The sequence below is a fragment of the Drosophila melanogaster genome, chromosome 3R (genome assembly GCF_000001215.4).
Source record: "Drosophila melanogaster chromosome 3R".
Lineage (NCBI taxonomy): Eukaryota > Metazoa > Arthropoda > Insecta > Diptera > Drosophilidae > Drosophila > Drosophila melanogaster.
This window is the reverse complement of record NT_033777.3, coordinates 7,963,492-7,980,800: the sequence shown is the minus strand read 5'-3', so window position 1 is coordinate 7,980,800 and position 17,309 is coordinate 7,963,492. Positions and strand designations below refer to the sequence as shown.

The 17,309-nt window shown below is 41.2% G+C and overlaps 4 protein-coding genes across 13 annotated transcripts in view, besides 1 other annotated feature; 3 read left to right on the top strand and 1 right to left on the bottom strand.

Moving 5' to 3' along the window:
• The first annotated feature begins 478 nt into the window (after nucleotides 1-478).
• On the top strand, nucleotides 479-1,213 carry Sfp84E (Seminal fluid protein 84E). Its single transcript, NM_001170073.1, has 2 exons — nucleotides 479-510; nucleotides 561-1,213. The coding sequence occupies exons 1-2, from the start codon at nucleotides 508-510 to the stop codon at nucleotides 1,038-1,040; spliced, it is 483 nt and encodes a 160-aa protein (NP_001163544.1). The 5' UTR covers nucleotides 479-507; the 3' UTR covers nucleotides 1,041-1,213.
• Os-C lies at nucleotides 1,187-1,842 on the bottom strand. 3 transcript variants are annotated; one of them, NM_141496.3, is made up of 3 exons: nucleotides 1,737-1,842; nucleotides 1,507-1,684; nucleotides 1,187-1,452 (listed from the first exon to the last, which is right to left on the bottom strand). In NM_141496.3, exons 1-3 carry the CDS (start codon nucleotides 1,824-1,826, stop codon nucleotides 1,313-1,315), a joined length of 408 nt encoding a protein of 135 aa, NP_649753.3. In that variant the 5' UTR covers nucleotides 1,827-1,842; the 3' UTR covers nucleotides 1,187-1,312. The 3 variants fall into 3 exon arrangements, with proteins under 3 accessions (NP_649753.3, NP_001262357.1, NP_001163543.1); NM_001275428.1 differs by having other exon boundaries at nucleotides 1,187-1,440; NM_001170072.2 differs by having other exon boundaries at nucleotides 1,187-1,684.
• A 530-nt stretch (nucleotides 1,843-2,372) lies between these two features.
• Nucleotides 2,373-6,392, top strand: CD98hc (CD98 heavy chain). Of its 4 annotated transcripts, none has more exons than NM_001275425.1 (7): nucleotides 2,373-2,455; nucleotides 2,721-2,783; nucleotides 2,839-2,863; nucleotides 3,126-3,239; nucleotides 3,733-3,911; nucleotides 4,388-5,664; nucleotides 5,936-6,392. In NM_001275425.1, the coding sequence occupies exons 2-7, from the start codon at nucleotides 2,736-2,738 to the stop codon at nucleotides 6,180-6,182; spliced, it is 1,890 nt and encodes a 629-aa protein (NP_001262354.2). In that variant the 5' UTR covers nucleotides 2,373-2,455; nucleotides 2,721-2,735; the 3' UTR covers nucleotides 6,183-6,392. The 4 variants fall into 4 exon arrangements, with proteins under 4 accessions (NP_001262354.2, NP_001262355.1, NP_001262356.1 ...); NM_001275426.1 differs by having other exon boundaries at nucleotides 2,839-2,936; NM_001275427.1 differs by lacking the exons at nucleotides 2,373-2,455; nucleotides 2,721-2,783; nucleotides 2,839-2,863 and adding an exon at nucleotides 5,742-5,747 and having other exon boundaries at nucleotides 3,032-3,239.
• A 36-nt stretch (nucleotides 6,393-6,428) lies between these two features.
• Nucleotides 6,429-7,430: a mobile genetic element.
• Nucleotides 7,431-13,392: 5,962 nt separating this feature from the next.
• The window catches only part of dsx (doublesex), a 43,086-nt gene continuing 39,169 nt past the window's right edge, over nucleotides 13,393-17,309 (top strand). For all 5 annotated transcript variants that reach the window (NM_169202.1, NM_001275424.1, NM_001300291.1 and 2 more), the window contains exon 1: nucleotides 13,393-14,338. The gene's annotated coding sequence lies outside the window, so the exon portion shown is untranslated. The remainder of the gene's footprint in view (nucleotides 14,339-17,309) is intronic.

Below are 17,309 nucleotides of genomic sequence, written 5' to 3'. Positions count from 1 at the left end.
ATGCATGGGCATGGGTATGTAGACCTTCTGAAGGTTCCTCACAAAATGCGAACCAGCAGAACGGACTTTATGCAAATTATTTACCAATACTTTGTTGGCAGTAAGCAGACAGGAACACGGATACGACGCCATGCATAATTATTTCATTACGACCTAATGAACAGCTTCCGATCGATTCTCATTACCTAGGGCCTGATTTGTGGTAAAATAAATTGCCAATATTAGCCTCAAGAACACGATCACCGAATACTGAGAAGTGCCTGCTTCCAAAGTTACCACATTTCTAACCGAGATGTATTCTTATGCAGGCACTAGCCTGTGGATGGACAAAGCACTTTAAAAACAACATAACTATATTATTAGGACCTTTTAGGTGTCGTATACAAAGAGCACTAACTGAATTAGTTATGAACCACGAAGCGGAAAATCGAAATTTTGCAAAGCGAAAAAGATTTCGAGATCAGCAAAAAAAAAAATCAAAAGCAATTCGATCGGCAAGCGATTAAGATGGTAATGTATTGCCTAAAATCGTTGCCTCAGTTAAATGTATTCTTTTTTAGCGTCACTTTACCGTGCTAGTATCCTGCATCCTGATAGTTATATTGCCATGCGTGTTAGGGGCTCACAGGACAGCTCTCAAGAGTCATTATAGAAGCTTTGTGAAACCAAAGCAGAATGTCATACGGGCTAGAACCAATCAAACAACACAACTTACATTAGGAGACTATACGGAAAACTTTTATAAACACTGCATGGATATTTTCAAAGAGAAAAACTTGGTTGGTAAAGTGATCCATGGCATGATCAGTGGAATTTTAGACAGGCTCAATGAAGTGTGCCTCGACAAGCCCATTCACCCACTTATCCACAAAGTTTTCACGGAAATCCTTCTCTGTGGCGGAAGCATGTCGGATGCAATCGATAGCGTCATTGACATATTATTTGGAAATTTGGAAAGAAATTGCAGGGAGAGGCCTGGATTCAATAGCTATTATATTTTAACCAGTGCGGAAAACGAAATAGTTGAATCAAAAGGTTAAACAACAATCTGAGAGCTTATATATTGATGTAACCAAAATAAAATAATTAGGGGTAGCACTAATACCTCTTATAAGACAATATGTTATACCATGTCTTAATATAATGTAAATATTACTACAACGATATTTAAACAATGATTCTTTTAAGAAACTCAAGAAACCAAACTACATCCAAATATTATTCACTTGTTTAAGATTCACTATGCAGATACAAAAGTCAAATCAATTCCGGTCCAGTTCCTTCAATGGTAGTCACATTAAATTTGGCTCGGCTATTCGTTCTTCTCGACGGCAAACAATTCAGAGCCAGGGGTCAAGTTTTTCAGAAATTGCACAGATCTTGCGAAGCGATCGCCCGCTGCATCCACGCTGGGAAGAATGGCCTCCAAGAGAATGGGGACTACTTGCTCGCCTACGGATTGAAAAAGCTCAGCGATCTTGATTATGGTGGCCGGATCTGGCAAACCTGGAATAACCGCTCGAGCCGATGGCGTGTTGTCCGTATTCACCTCGCGTCGTCTGCGTCTGCTTTCCTCGGAATCCTCGACTGTTTCCTCGGAGGAGGAGTCATCGTCGTCTCCATCGTCATCGCCCTCCCGCTTGATCACCACCTCTGTCTCCTCGCCAGCAACTGTGATCACATCCTGATGGCGGATTGAGTTATGCATGTTCGAACTGATTATACTCGTCAATCACCTGCGGCCTGGCCTGCGTTTGGGTCACCATCTGAAGCATCACCAGCAGGAATCCGGAGAGTAGCAGCTGTCGTCCCATGTGAAAACCCATTTTGTCAACTTGGTTGGGGCTTACGCACCGGCCTGCCATATATATAGCTCCCAGTTAATAGGCTAATGACACTTGCATGTCTCTTAATCGGAAAAAGATAATATGCAGGGTAATGCAGCAATTGGTCAATTTTGGTGTGGCCCAGCTAAACCAATTTGAGTTCTATTCGGCAACCTTGTGGAGTCGGCAGACTCTGACTCTCCAAACACCCGGCAACTCAGCATATTTGGGCCTGGAATGCGCCGACGAGTGCAGTTTGCTCTGCGCTGGTGGCTGGCCACAAAACCCGGTCCACCAACTTGGCTTTTGGTCAAGCGAGAGAGCTCAGGTAAGCTGCCACGCAGACAGGTAGTTTTTTTGGGCCCGGCTCAATCTCAATCGCCGCGAGCCATAAATCGTACTTACGCACACGGAACGCGTTTCTTTCACAGGTATAATTAAATCAAACTCGAGGAGCGGTTCGGATTGGGGCTGCGCCTCTGGGGGCGATGCACTGCCAGAGCGAAACTGCAACTTTAGTTGCGAATCAGACCTCTTATTGGGCAGGTCACAGTGCAAAATACAAGCCAGTGCCAAATATCTCATTTATTGTTTATAGTTTTATTAACAGTCTTTCAAAAAAGCTAAGGGTATGTGTACATATAATATTTTTTAGTGTGTGCCAATACATACCTTGTTACAATGTTTTATATTTATTCGATCCCAATTATCATTATATAATTGTGAGCTGTAACTACAAATGAATTGGTATAAAATTACAATATTTCTTTAAGAGCTTACTTCATCAGAAATACATATCTTCAATACAATACTTAAGTAAAAATTGGTTTTGGGCTAGTCTGTTTGAAGCACAGTAATTTTCATTAATATAAATTAAATTCTTCACTATCTCAGGAAATCACCACTGCCATGAACCTATTCTCGCGCTTGATACGTTTGGGAGGTGGGGCCAGCAAAGTAAGTACATTAAATTCAAATATCTCAGCATTTTAAGTGATTAAAAATATTGCAGAGCTCCGTTACGCTACCAGCTCCTGGTGAGTTTTTCTAAGCTAACAGTTCAAATTTCCCGCCAATCAGTTTTGTAGCAACGAGCATCTGTAAGACAGCGTAAGTAGGCACTGAAAATCGCCGAGGTATTTTATAAAAATATGGAATAAGGTATGACCGATGGGTAGATTAATTCCTGGTAAGCCCGTATTCAATCTATAAAATATTTTACATACCACACAAACGAGGCATTTGTAAGGAATTCTTCACCGCGTTCATTTCGCTAATTCTTGCTGCGGTCTATTTTAGGCGTATGTGATAGTACAATCAACGCAGCTGCTGAATACCCACCCGATTCCACGGAGGTCTACAAAACTATAGCCGAAGATACTTTTGTGGCAGCCAGTTCGAACCCCGAAAAAGGTAATTAAACAAAGAAATTGTGTCTACAGCTGGGGAAAAATGTATGGCTGACGTAACAATGCGTCGAATTTTCACTGGAAGCACTCATGAAAATGTATCTAAGTATCTATATTTAAAAGTGTATATGTGTATTTTTCATGAGTGGCTGGGGTCGTGGTGGGCGTGTGCTTATCAGTACGCGGGAGATAAGAAGAGTATACGGAAAGCGATATCGATTTTAGACCAAGCCACAGGTCCATTTTCCAATGAAGCGCAAACTCGAAGCGTGGCTCGCATCCTGTGACGTCAGCAAGTTCTTCCAGAGAAAATCCCACACACGGAAAACTTCCCTTCTCCTGTGAATCATGAGGAATGTGGCTTCTGATTTCGACTTAACCTTACAAAACCAGCTCGGTTCCCCAGAGAAAGGCTGTTGGCTTGAGATTAACGTGCTTACGCTTAATTGAAACTGATTAGAGCAAATTGAATCATTGTTGAATCATTTACTTTTTAGTCGACATGGTCCAGGATGAGAAGGCGGCCCACGCCGATGGCGCCGACGAACAGATGCTGGGCTCCAACGGAGTGGAGGATAAGCTGGCCGAGCGTCGGGATGAGGTTAAGTTCATCAAGGGCGATCACCAGAACGGAGATGCCAAGATCGACATCGGAACCGTAAACGGAGGCAAGCCCGTGAGTATTAAACATACATACATTTTTGAAAATTAATTTAAAAATGAGAAAGGAAAATAATATATGTAAACGCCATTGGTTAGACCGTTATTTCAAAAGCTGCGCAACTTAAATAATTTAAACAAAATCGCTAGTTATGTACATACATATGTATGTGTGCATGTGGTTATGCTAGAATTCAAGTTACACTTAGTTGAATTTCGTTCTCCGGTTAATGACCTTGGCTTGTCATTCAATAAATATACATATGTATTAATATGTGGGTGCACATGTGCATATATATATATGTGTATATATGTGTGTAACATACATGTGTATTCGCAATTATTGAAATTTATTTGTGCAGTTTTATTGTTATGAAATACTCGTTTTTCATATTACTAATATGTAATTAGTCTCTACTTTCTGCTTTTACCCTGACGCATTTTATTATTTTATAAAATAGTACTTTTAATAATTATTTCTTTTCATTACAGGCCTTCACTGGTATGAGCAAGGAGGAGCTCATGAAGTACGCCAACGACCCTTTCTGGGTGCGACTCCGCTGGATCTTCTTCGTGTGCTTCTGGGCCATTTGGGTGGGCATGCTGGTGGGCGCCATCCTAATCATCATCGGAGCCCCCAAGTGCGCTGCTCCGCAGCCACTTCCATGGTACAAGCGTGGACCACATGCCAAGTTCGCCAGCGTTGAGACCTGTAGGCCAGAGGATGTTCAGGTCGCCAAAAAACTGGTTTCCGCTGGCGCGATTTATGAGCTTCCAGCTGCTCTGACCTACGACGTGAAGAAGCCGGAGGTGGAGGAGAAGATCAAGCATTTGGTGGCTCTGTACCAGGGCAGCGATACCAGGGTTATACTTGACCTGACGCCCAACTACGCGGCAAAGAACTCGCAGCTTGTGCAGGATGCCATTGCAAACCCGGAGAAGAGATCGGCCTTTGTCTGGGTGAGCGGCGGTAAAGCTCTTCCCAACAACTGGCTCAAGGTGGGCGGCAATCGCAGCGCCTGGGAAAAGGTTGGAGACAACTATGTGCTCTCCCAGTTCGAAGACGGGTACTACGACCTCAAGATGAACAGTACCATCATTAGGAACGAGTTCGGAGCAGTCCTAAAGCATCTGGTGGCATTGGGCGTTCGAGGCTTCCGCCTGAAGAATACCAAGTTCTTTGCGCTATTCGATAGCCTCGAGGATGAGCAGATCTCGTCATCGCCGAAGGACTTCAGCCTGGGACCCAATGAATATGGCTTCTACTCCCACAGACAAACAACTTTCCTATCCGGCCTGGGCGATGTGCTCTATGATTACCTGAGCATCGTGAAGAATGCCTCCGACGAGGCTTTCTTCTCGGTTGCCGAAGATGTCATGGAACCACAGGTGTACCAGTTGAGCGGAGATTCTGGAGCATACGGCATCGATCTGCCTATGTACGGAAACTTTGTAAAGGTGCTCAGCAAATCTAAGCCAGACACGTCGCTACAGAAGGAACTGGATAACACACTCGCCCAATCGGGCACGGACAGCTGGCTGCAGTGGAACTTAGCGGACGTCTATGTCGACACCCCACAGGATCCATCTGCTCTGGCCATGTTCCTATCCCTGCTGCCCGGTGTTCCCGTGGTGGCTGTGGATGCTGTGGCTTATCAAAACGTTACCGAGGAGACCTACAGGCAGATCACCTCTCTGCGCAAGACTGCATCCTACATGCATGGAAATCTTAATCTCTACCAGGCCGATCCACTGGTCGCCTTCTCCAGGTAATTGAAGTTGTTTACTTTCTCGATTGTATTTGTCACTAACTTTTGTATAATTCGTTAATGCTTGCCACATGAAGGCAGAGGTAAAAACTTAAACCAAGTGTCCCTATATATTATATATTAGTATTTTAATTTTCGATATTTCTGAATTCATTTATATTCAATCCTACTATAACCTATGCTTAATTTATTAGTTGTGTTATTATGTAGTTAAAAGATTTCAGTTATCTTTTTGTTTTTTTTTTAAACCCATTTTATGTTTTTTCCACAGGATCAAGTCTGGAAACCCTGGCTACTTTGTCATCTTCAATCCCACCGAACTGCCGCAGGCGAGCAACTTTACTATCCCAGACAATCTGCCGGACAAGATGACGGTGTCCTATTTCAGCGAGCAGTACAACAATAACATGGATAACTCCGGAAAGGTTGCTCATGCTGGACGCGTGAATCTCAAGGATCTCAAGGTGGCCCCGCACTCCAGCATTATCCTGACCTATGTGCCAGTGAAGGCGGAGTAATGTGGTAGTACCTGTAACTATCCACCAAAATAAACAATATCGCATAATGGCATATATACAGAAATTGTATAAAAAAGTAACTCGCTTTGTTAACCGTTGAGATTTAAAGCCGCCAAACAAAATTAAAAACTTATTCGCTGAGAACTTTTTAGACTTGCTTGCTTGTTAAATGCGCTTGCTAAGAAATAAATACAATATTTGCTTGCATTTAATATAAACTTGTGTTTTAATGCATATTAGTTTGGACAAAGACCCTAGAATAACAAGATGCGTAACGCCATACGATTTTTTGGCACACGATTTTTTGGCCGTGGCTCTAGAGGTGGCTCCAGGCTCTCTCGAATTTTTGTTAGAGAGCGAGAGAGCGAAGAGCGCTACAGCGAACAGCTCTTTTCAACGCACAAAGTGATAGCAGACATCAGTATGTGTGCACACGTATTCACATGCATTGTAAATTTGACAAAATATGCCCTTCACTTTAGAAGTTCTTTGGCTTTAAATCTATATTATTTTTGATAAATAAATTTCAAAAATGACTTTATATAAGAATATTTGTCATTAGAGTATTCATGTTGCGGCGTGTGAAAAATTAATAAGGCAATTGTTGAGTGCTTGTGTCCGCACTTCGTGCCTCAAGATATGAACAAAGCAAAGACACTAGAATAATTCTATTGTCTTTGATATTACTTTTGCAATTTAATTTAATTGCATATTTAATTATTTAGTATATTTATTAAATCATTTGACTTAATATGATGTAACATTAACATTAAAAGTGTTTCAAAAAAAATATTTCGCTTTTAAAAAATTGTCAGATGAGAGACAAATTAGAATTAAACATAAATATAAATGTGTAAACGGTAGCTAATTCGAGCGGCGATTTTAACAAACAAATTTAAAAAGCTTTAAAATTATAATATTCAGGGCGCGAATTTTTAAAAATTTTTTTATTTTATCATATTGCTAGGAAATTGGCAAAAACTACCCTAATATGTACCATGTAAATTCGTTTCTTCGATCAGAATTGATTTCGGCCCGAAAATCGTCTTCTAGCACAACACGCACACTTATACGCGTTCTCGTCTCTTGTTTTTACTCACACAAGCAAGCAAATTATATTTTTAGATTTCTTACGCTCTCAGCGGGAGTGAGCCGAAAGAGAGTAATTTTGGCCGTCACCAAAAAAGTGGCTGCATAGTGCCAAACCAATGTATGGCCGTTACGCATCTTGTTATTCTAGTGTCTTTGGTTTGGATTAAATTCAATGGGCCTAACATTAAAATATATATTTAAGTATATTAACATTTAACAATGTTTTAAATATCGGTCTGGCAACATCCAGTTTCTGGCAACGCCAGTTTTCGCCAGAATGGCAACTTTATGTAACGTATAATCAAAATTCAAATTCAAAGGTCTTGTGTGCGTTTGTGGACTTGACACTACAACAACATCAACACTACACAATTTTCTAATTTGACATTCTTAAACAAGTTGGTCAAAATGCATCTCTCCTGCTTAAATGTCATACCACACTGAAGAGGAGCAGAACTATTTGGCCTTTGTGGAAAAGTTTAAAGACCTCAAAGAAAACAGCGAATGCATTTGGCATACGTGTGTGGGCCAACTTTGAGATACAAATAGTTGGGGCGAGCTGGCAAAACAAAAGTATGTGCGATGTGTGGGCTGCCAAAGACAAATAATCAAAATCGACAAGCGAAATGAGCCAAAAACAAAGCGGCCAAAATGTTTTTAGTTTGCACAGTCCTCGCTTTGAATGGCAGCCTGGGGAGCAAGAGCTCTCTCCACAAACCTCCTCGCCACTTATGCATGTGTATCACCAAAAGGCCAAAAGGATATGCGCACGTGCTAATGTGATTAGATACACAAACACCAGCATGCTGATGCAGGAAAAGGCGACTTGTTCGAGGAACCGCAACATGCAGTGCAGTTGATTGCGGCAAGCCAGCTACAATAACAAGAAAACTCGACTACCGTGCAGAACAACTTCATTTTGGGTATCTCCGAGATGCAAACTATTGTTGCGCAGGTCATCATCATCGTCCACATCATAATCATCATCACCATCATCATCTGGGAACTGCAAACTTCTCGACCGGTATTCCGCCCCTTCCCACACACATATGTACTTAACACCCACCACCATCCCTGCCAACACTTTGGACCTGGCCTTGTGCGCTGCGAAATTATTTTGTCGCTACAACTTTTCCATCAGGCAGTCATCAAGTGCAGCACCAACCCTTCAGGACAGGTCGACTCCGGCTGACCACTGATTTAATTGCAATGTGCAACACATCTGCTGCGATGTCACCAAATGCGCAGGGGAATGCGTAAAGTGGTTTTTAATAAAGTTTTCACTTGTATCCTGGCTTCGGCCTTGCGAATGATGATGAAAGGGTTAATTGCTCCCCCTGACAATCTGTGGTTGTGACGGATATACATTTTTTTACACTGAAGGTCATAGATGTTTTGTAGGATTAACATTTTGTATTTGGGAAAGTGTGCTTAAGGCTATGGATGTTTTATATGTATATTAATATAAAAAACTTTTTTAAACAACCTTTTGTACATGGATAAGTATCATTAGTATCACTTATTTTATCGCACTATCCCTTTTCAAAATGCAACTAATAAAGTAGGGAAAATTAGGTAGCGGGATTTTTAAAGACCACACACTCGACTATCACGTTCTTAAATGGTGCACATGTACTTGCTGTTGTAATATATTATAATAGCCCAGTAAGAACTTTAATATTCGACTATAATAGCTTTTGTCACGATCTGCACATATTTCACTTACTTTATTTTCTATAATAAACAAGTAATCATGAGCGATAATGCCATGTTTTATGTTGCATGATCAGTGTAATTGCTTTATTAATTGCCGAACGCCGAGCTCTTACTTTGTGTTAATGCAAATTTCGTAATTATATTAAATACAGCCTACGTAGTTAATATATATAATAATATGATATTTAAATACAATGTAGTGCAAGTCACCCCAAATTGAACTATTTCTACGATTAAAACCTTTGCTGGCACATTTATTAGGTGTCACGATATCAGCTTAGGGTTCCTTTGAAGGGCTTACAACGGATTATGGGGCGAATACGCACCAGTGTCAACAACTCAATTCGATGGGCAGAAAAAAAAAAACAGCCAAATGAGTCGGCTAATTTGTATTGATTTTTTATCGGAAAAGCCAACTCCCTTTTTTCTTGCGCCCCATACTTTTTCAGCTCTATGTTGCTGGTGCGTATTTCTGTTTGTTTTGAACTTTCCCATGAATAAATTTTGCATATTAATTGAGCGACTGTCATCAATATGTCTGTGCGCAGAACGGAACCCACCCAATGACCAATGAGCATTCCCTGCGCCAGCCTCATCACAGCATGGCATCATTAGTTGGCCTAAAAAATCCCATCAGGCTTTGATTAACATTTTGTGCACACAAATGCCGGCCAAATGCAAGAGCGTCTAAATGAGTTGCATCTAATTGAGTGACAAACACGCCACGAACAACACAACACCACCGACACACCAGACCCAAGCCCAGACCCAGACCGACAGCAACTGGCCACCTCTCACAAACTGTGCCAATTTGTTTTAAAATGCATCATCCCGGCGCTCAATCAGCTCTGCTCGGTCCAGTCCGGAACTTATCCCACCCCAGGATCCCCCAATGTCCAGTGCCTGCTCTCGACTGTTTTTCAATTTGCATGCAAGCGTAAATTACTCTCGGCTCGAGACCCCTTAACCCCTTCCTGGAACATCGGACCCTCTCCCCGCACGGATTCCGCCCGCTGGTCGGTTAAAAGGTTTGTCCTTTGGTTGTGTTCTATATGCAGATTGCCATCGCTGTCGAGGACTGCTCCGTTCTTGCTCCTCCTTTTGGTGTGCCTGACGGAATCTTGTGCCTGACTGCTTTAAATAACTCTGCGTATCTTGGTTATGAACATAAAACACGTTTTTTGGCACCCCATTTGTCATTAAGCTACCAATTTGCTCGGCTTCAAAAACATCTCAAATTTCCCACCAATCGAACGAGAGGGGGGAGCTGAAAATTAGCCAGGTTAAAAGCCCAAAGAAGTGAGATCAAAAAGCAAGCGATGAGGACGAGGATGGCGAGCCTTTCCCGACGCCGGCCCAAAACTGATAAACACACAAATCTTTAAGACCGCAATTTAAAATTTTGAAATGCATTTTAATTGAGATGTTTCGTAAGTTAAAACAATTTACTTACTGCTGTGTATTTAAACAAAATAATTAACTATAACAAGGATAGCTTGAAAACATTATTTGAAAATCCGATTAGGGCTGCACAAGTGCTCTTTTCTGTGGAATTTAACCATCCACTTGTTTAGTTAAGTGTGGTGTAATCAAAATTGTTTTACATGAACTCCGAAAATTTCCCCATTAATCTTGAATAGCAACTTTAACAATTTCACGGAAGCAGTTTTGACTTCGTGTACATATTCACCCGATCCGTTCGGTGGAAATGCAAACTGACAGCGGTTGATATACATTTGCGATCTGGGCGCCAGACTTGTGTACGATTCGCATGCCTAAGCAACTCGACTGGCTACCCAGTTAAACAGGAGAAAAAATTGGCGATATAGTGAGGATTTTTATGGTTGTACGCAAAAATTGTGATATCTCTGGTAAATATGATTTATAAACTAAAATGAAATATTCCTTATTTTTCATTTGAATACAAATTGCTATTACTCTTTTTCAAAAGCATGATTCATTAAAAAATATGGTAATTCAAGGAAAGTTTGGTTATAAAATTCTAAAAATATTCTATGGTAATAACTTCTTCCGCCACTTTCGACCTAAAGTAATACATTCAAAGTAGATGCAATTTTTCTCAGTGTACTTATCTACCCACTACCGCAAACTAAGCCGAAAGACCTCCTTCCGAGTCGCTAACAATGTACAACAACTTGTAGAATGGCCATAACAATTATAAAACACGAACACGAGTCGCTCGCGGGGAATTGCGATTGCAATGGTAGGCAGCGGGGTGAGGTGTCTGCGGAGGCAGACTGCGGTTGGCAACTTGGATTACCTTTATCTGGCTGCCGGGTCATCCGGAGAATTCTGCGCCCAGCACTTGGCAGCATTCCCCGATGTCGTCGCTGTGTCGTGTATCTTTGGTGCGGCTTTCGAGGTGACAACTGCGACAGCTAAACGTCAATTTGTATAAATGTTTGCAATTGCCACCGATGCGTCGGTTGTGGTGAGTGTGGAGTTGTTAAAAATAAAACACACTGAACGCTGATGATCGATGCGGGGGTCGCAAAGGTCCTACAAGGAAAAAAGAGTATCTGTCAGATGCAGAGAGTGGAACTGGGAGCAAGAGAGCAGATCATAAATAAATATTTCCTTAGCAATTTGCATTTTTTCTGACCGCCCGAGTGTTTGTTGTTTGCCGTTCTGCCCCAAGTTTGTTGGCGTTTTTTGAGAGCGCACTCGGCCAAACGAGTTTCGATTCGGATGCGTATCCGCGAGATACTCTTCCCGCGCCGCTCTTTGCTAATTGATTTATGAGATTGCAAATGCAGATGCCCCCAGCCAAGCTCTTTCGACACTCCGCCATAAAAAGGGCTAAAATTTGTGCGATCCAAGGTACAAGAAATGGTGCAAGAAATGCGCCTTTAAAGCTATGTGAATTTTATCGTTCTACAATCGGCACGGGATCAATTGGTGAAGATGTAAATCGGATTTGGATGAAAAATGTATCCCCTTGCCTATGCAATATATACAGTTTCATGCAAATCAATGACAAAGCCTTCCGCTCTCACTTTCGTAAACATTTTTTAAATAATATGTTGTAGTACCCTAGTATGCAATTATATTAAGTTTTCACATTACCTCGATGATATTGATAGTTAATATAATAAGTAAGTAATTTTCTTTAAATTCAATTTTTGTATGAGCAAGTCAAAATAATTACATAAATTCATTAAATTTAAGTCACTTTATCACTTCATTTATTTAAATATTAAATTAATAACTTTTGTCTCTGAAACACTAAACGAGAATCAAAAACGGTTAATTAATGAGTATTATCTTAATGTTTTCTGATCGCTGAGCCATTCATTCCCCTACAATTTGGTCACCAATGGGAAACTACTGAAGTACCGAAGGCCCTTTCGAAATCGATTCACTGCCCAAAAATCGAACTCTCGACCATTTTTGGTTACCTTTTTGGGAGTTGCGTGCATCGCCTGAGGGAAGTATCTTTTAATGGAGCCGAGCTTCGGCAAAATTATCTCCGCCGTACTGTATAAACGATCCTGACTAATATAACGGCTGACGATGAAAGGGGACCTTTCAATGTGATAAATGCGAGTGCGACACACGCAAATCGCTGCGTCTAAAGGTGGCATAAATACGCGGCGCAGGCCGAAACCCAGCTGAGTGGTTCGACCTATATCGTCGGCTAGACGCCCAAACCCGATTCGATGCTCCCCATATCTGGCGCTTCTTCTTCTCGCGCCACGCGGAAAGAGAACGGAAGAGAGAGAGAGAGCGACCAGAGTGCAAATTTACGATCGGCACATGCAGGCGGGAGACGTCAATGTACGGCAACAAAGTTGCTCCACTCGAGCTTCTCGCAGAGATTCGCAAAAAAACACGCGAACTTCAAGAGAGAATCGCTCAGAGAGGAAGAGCACGTCTTCGATGTTTTATGCTCCCCATTAATGGGGCAAATGCACTTTACACTCTCGCAGACCCGTTTCTCTCCGTAACTCTCTGTTGCCCAAGATGCTTTCGTTTGAGTTCTTCACATACCAACGTTGCTTCGAGCTTATGAGTTTGCTAAAAATCGTGGGAACCGATGAAAGAAATGCCCTTCTATCGTATAAATGTTTCTGTTTAAAAACTATTTACTTAGTATTTAAAATAATTGACCGTTTTTCGTATTTCACATATTAAATAGCAACACAGAAGTAATGAATATTTTAAAACATTTTCCGTTCAAATACATAATTTTTTAAAATACATTTTATTTGGCTGATATTAGCGGAAATTAGCCCTTAAAAGTATGCAACGCAGGTAAGGAGAATTAAGTATCCGCAGTGCGGAACCTATATTTTTCGCGGCGAATTTAGCTCATATTACATACGATTTAATAGTTTGCAATACTTTTTTATAGTTCATAGTTCATATTGTAAGAATTGTGTTTAAATTATGTTATTTTTAGCATGGTTTACTTATGGAAAAGAGCATAGTTAAGGGTTTACAATGAAAACGGTCAAATAAGGGTATCCATATCTGGTACCAAACCAATTTGCTTTCTCCCAGTTGATGTGCAGTGCATCCAGCAGTCGAGCAGGTTGGATGCTCGCACTCGTTTCTTTTTTCGCGGTGCAGCAACCAGAGTGCAAATACAAATAGCAAGAGCGTTGCGTCGCCAGTCGGTGGGCCCGTCTCTGTGCCAGAAACACATGCTCAGTTTTAGGTCCGCCCGTCCGCCTGAATGTCCGTGTATCTGTCCGCTGTCTTTTGGTCTGCTAGTCGGACTGGTACTGGTCCGAGTGTTAGTATCGTGCACGGGGAGCTTTAGCTTTGTGGCCGCAACCAGTTTGCTGGCATCGATCGTCCTTTGCAGGTCGTGCATGTCGCGTTGGCGTCTCGCGCCGTCCGCGTTCCGTGCTCGAAATCACAATCTCAAGCTGAAGTGAAAAGAACTGGAGCGGATTCGGTACAAAATTCTGTGCGATAGTTTTTAGTTGCTGTGCGAGGTCCGAAAATATCTCTAAAATGCGTTGACCTACAGGGAACCAGATCGAGCCGCGAGTGCCATGCTAAACAAAGTCGTTTGCGGCTACAGCTTGTACGGTTTAAGATAACAAATAAAAGAAATAAATTTTTACCGGCTTCACACTCTCACTCTCGGTCCACGAAGCACTCCTGACCGTCTCGTACCCAGCCGATCGGACTCCCCGTATCTCATCGAGTTCGCCGAGTGCTAGTGCTATATTCTCTCACTTTGCTTGCATAACCAAGAGCAAAGCACACCTCGCGGAGGCAGATCGCAGATGCAGATACAGATACATATACTGCTAGTGGTCTAGTAGTGGACCTGGAGATACTCTAGCGAGTGCATGCAATTGGCATTGTACCTGGTAAGTGAACGATGAGTTACGAGCGCTCTGCGGCCAAAATGTGCCACCACTCCGCTCCGTTTTGCCACCTTTTTGCCCGGCATTTGGGGGCGTTGCAAACTGCCTTGTAATTGCCTGACATAAATGCTCGTGTGTACAAGGCTTAATGGCGATAGCAGCAGGTACGCTCAGCGATTGCCATCTACAACTGGCGGTATGACTGCTGAATGGGGGGGAGCCAGGGGTTCAGGCTATTGTCTGACTTCCAAATTAAACAGGAAACGAGCAACAGGTCGCGTTTTACAGCCACACTATGAGACTCCCGCATTAGTTTCTAAGATTGGGATAGCGTAGGCCATTGCCATTGTCGTTTGCGATCGGCTATCCTAGATGACTGCATACATATAAGGCAAATTGGACCAAGGTCTAAGTGGTTATGAGGAAAATGCAAATGACAAATACGGAAACCAACTGGCTTAAAACGATAAACACGTGCTGAATATTTTTATTCAAATTAAAGTTGAAGCGAAGGCGTTTCTTGTTAATTTTAAAGCTTACCATCGATTATTCACGAGTGCTGCAATTATAAAAAATATATGTAAATTAGAACTTAAATTTTTGCCAATGCTCATTGTGTATAGCGCGAAAGGACAGTTTACCTTTAATATTTTGTGTTATCTTGGGGATAATTATTCATTTCTTTTGGCTATTATTCTTGTCATTTGTAGTCGAAATAACATAGTTAGCCTTGCTAAGTTAAAACTCATATTTTAGTGGGCGTAAGAGATCATTAGTAGAAACTGCAGCTTGCTTTCACTCACGAAATCTCGACTTTCATGAAGACGGATGACGCAAATGGCAAGATCGAGTACACCTGTCTGTAGTCTTAAAAAAAAAGGTATAAGAACCTAGCATGCCGTTTGACTCCTCAGCAAACATGCAGACTTTTTACTCATAGATTTATATTAAGTAAGTTATTAAACCATATTAGCAAGACGAATATTTTAGTATAATATAAATCTGAGCTTGGTACATTTTCCCAAGAATATATACAAATATAAAATACCTGTAAATGCATTTTTCTTAGTGCACAGTTATAATGATCTGTACTCAACTTTTTAAGCTGCACCCCACTTGCAATTATCATATAATCGACTTAAGGTGCTTTTGCCATTTATAACGCCGAGCTGTCCTTGGCCCATTAATAACCTGAAGTGGGTTCTTATCGTGATCTCTTCCGCTTTAGACAAATTAATTGAGCATACATGCGCAAGCTGCACATTTTTTATGCTCGCCCGTAATCAATTTAATCCGCTTTTCCTTTGGCAACTTTGACCACTGTTTCCCTGCTTATATTTGTCATTATTTCCACCAAACACAAATATTGAAAACTGATAGCCAGCAGGGTCTTTCTCTTAAAGTGGCTCTTCGGAGGAATTATTTCTCTGCGGGTCTCTCAGCTCATACAAATTAGAGGCGACATGCAAGATAAGCAATCTTGTGCAGTTTTTAAACACACAGGCAAAATAACAACATTTTGCCGTGGCCAGCGGGAGGCGGTGGAAGAAGGGGGCGGGTATCTGGTGCTAGCACGAATGTGAGACCCGTTATCAGCACATCGTTCATGCTCAATTTACCCTCCATTTAAATACAGGGTATTAACTCTTTAGACTCCGAAATTAAGTCATTACAGCAAACGAAAATTGAGACAGACAAACGCTCACACTACATGTCACCTAGCTAATAGATTAAAATTCTCATCGATACTGGCTTTCGTCTATGTCACATATATTTCTCCCTATCTTTCGTTCATTAGGTTCTAATCAATCGTCAAACATTTTGAGTGTGAATCTGTGTGCATAGGCAAGTTCAATGAGTCACCATAATGTCAAACTAAGTGCAAATTAGATTAAACACGAATCAAACACGCCAGCAGGTGTGGAGAAAGTGGACAAGAAGTGTAGAAGAATCTTATATTCCCTATCTATATAATATAGAAATATTAACCACATTCTTCCCATGTATACTTTTTACTTATATTACTTATATTATTTGGTTTTTTTATTATTGATATGTAATTGATTGATGTAAAGCTTTTTTTATTTTTGTGCTTTAGAGGGCCATTTATCGATTTACGAGTATCAACATATTTATAGGCTTAACTTATTTAAGCAGGTAACAATATTTTGGTTCTTTAAGTTTGAGTAAACCCATTAAATTAAAAAAAATGTTTTTTAGAATTCCTCTTTTCCATTAATTGTTATTATATTTTAATATCTTTCTAAAATTGTTATATATCATATGTATATATGTATATAATATATTTACGCACATACATAAGTTAAAAGAGTAATAGAAATGCCACGAATTGCACTTTTATTTCCAACCTAGTTAGATAAGAAGTATATACATATACTATATTTCAATGCCATACCTCTAAAACCCATTTCCAATAGCCCACTTGAAACCATTTCCTCGTATGTAGTGGTTATCGACTGACTGACTGTATATAAATGATTGGAGCTCCTTTGTTAGGTAGTTGCACAAGCCTCTAGAAGACCATTATACCGGAGTACCGTCCACAAATATCCACATCACTCACACGCCCTTTAGAACGAAAAACTAAGCAAAACAAATGCAATAAAATTCGCAGCGCAAAGCGGGCAAGCAGAAATGCAAAAAAGCAATTAAGAGGCGGAAGGCGAAACTAAGACTACGTCGAGCGCACTGCAACTCGAACACAAACAAGTTGCAAGGCGACTGCAACCGGCATCACAACACACTCCAACATTCACAAGTGCAGGGAAAGCAGCGACACCAACGAATCGACAACAACAACGCCAGCCAATGTGTGTGAGGCTGCCTATGTACTAGTCCGTCCGTTTGTCTGCGCGAGTGTGTGTGTGTTTGCTGCATGTGCCAGTATGGTGTATGGTGTATTGGTGTGCAGCCCCCACATTTCTCCAAATGCACGCAACGTCGACGCTGCACA

Excerpts from the sequence above, each read along its gene's own strand:
- Os-C (NM_001170072.2), bottom strand. The coding sequence starts at position 1,826 with ATGGGTTTTCACATGGGACGACAGCTGCTACTCTCCGGATTCCTGCTG. Across the intron at positions 1,685-1,736 it reads AAACGCAGGCCAGGCCGCAG|GATGTGATCACAGTTGCTGG; the intron begins GTGATTGACGAG and ends ATCCGCCATCAG.
- CD98hc (NM_001275425.1), top strand. The coding sequence starts at position 2,736 with ATGAACCTATTCTCGCGCTTGATACGTTTGGGAGGTGGGGCCAGCAAA. Across the intron at positions 2,864-3,125 it reads CGTTACGCTACCAGCTCCTG|GCGTATGTGATAGTACAATC; the intron begins GTGAGTTTTTCT and ends GGTCTATTTTAG. Across the intron at positions 5,665-5,935 it reads CCACTGGTCGCCTTCTCCAG|GATCAAGTCTGGAAACCCTG; the intron begins GTAATTGAAGTT and ends TTTTTTCCACAG.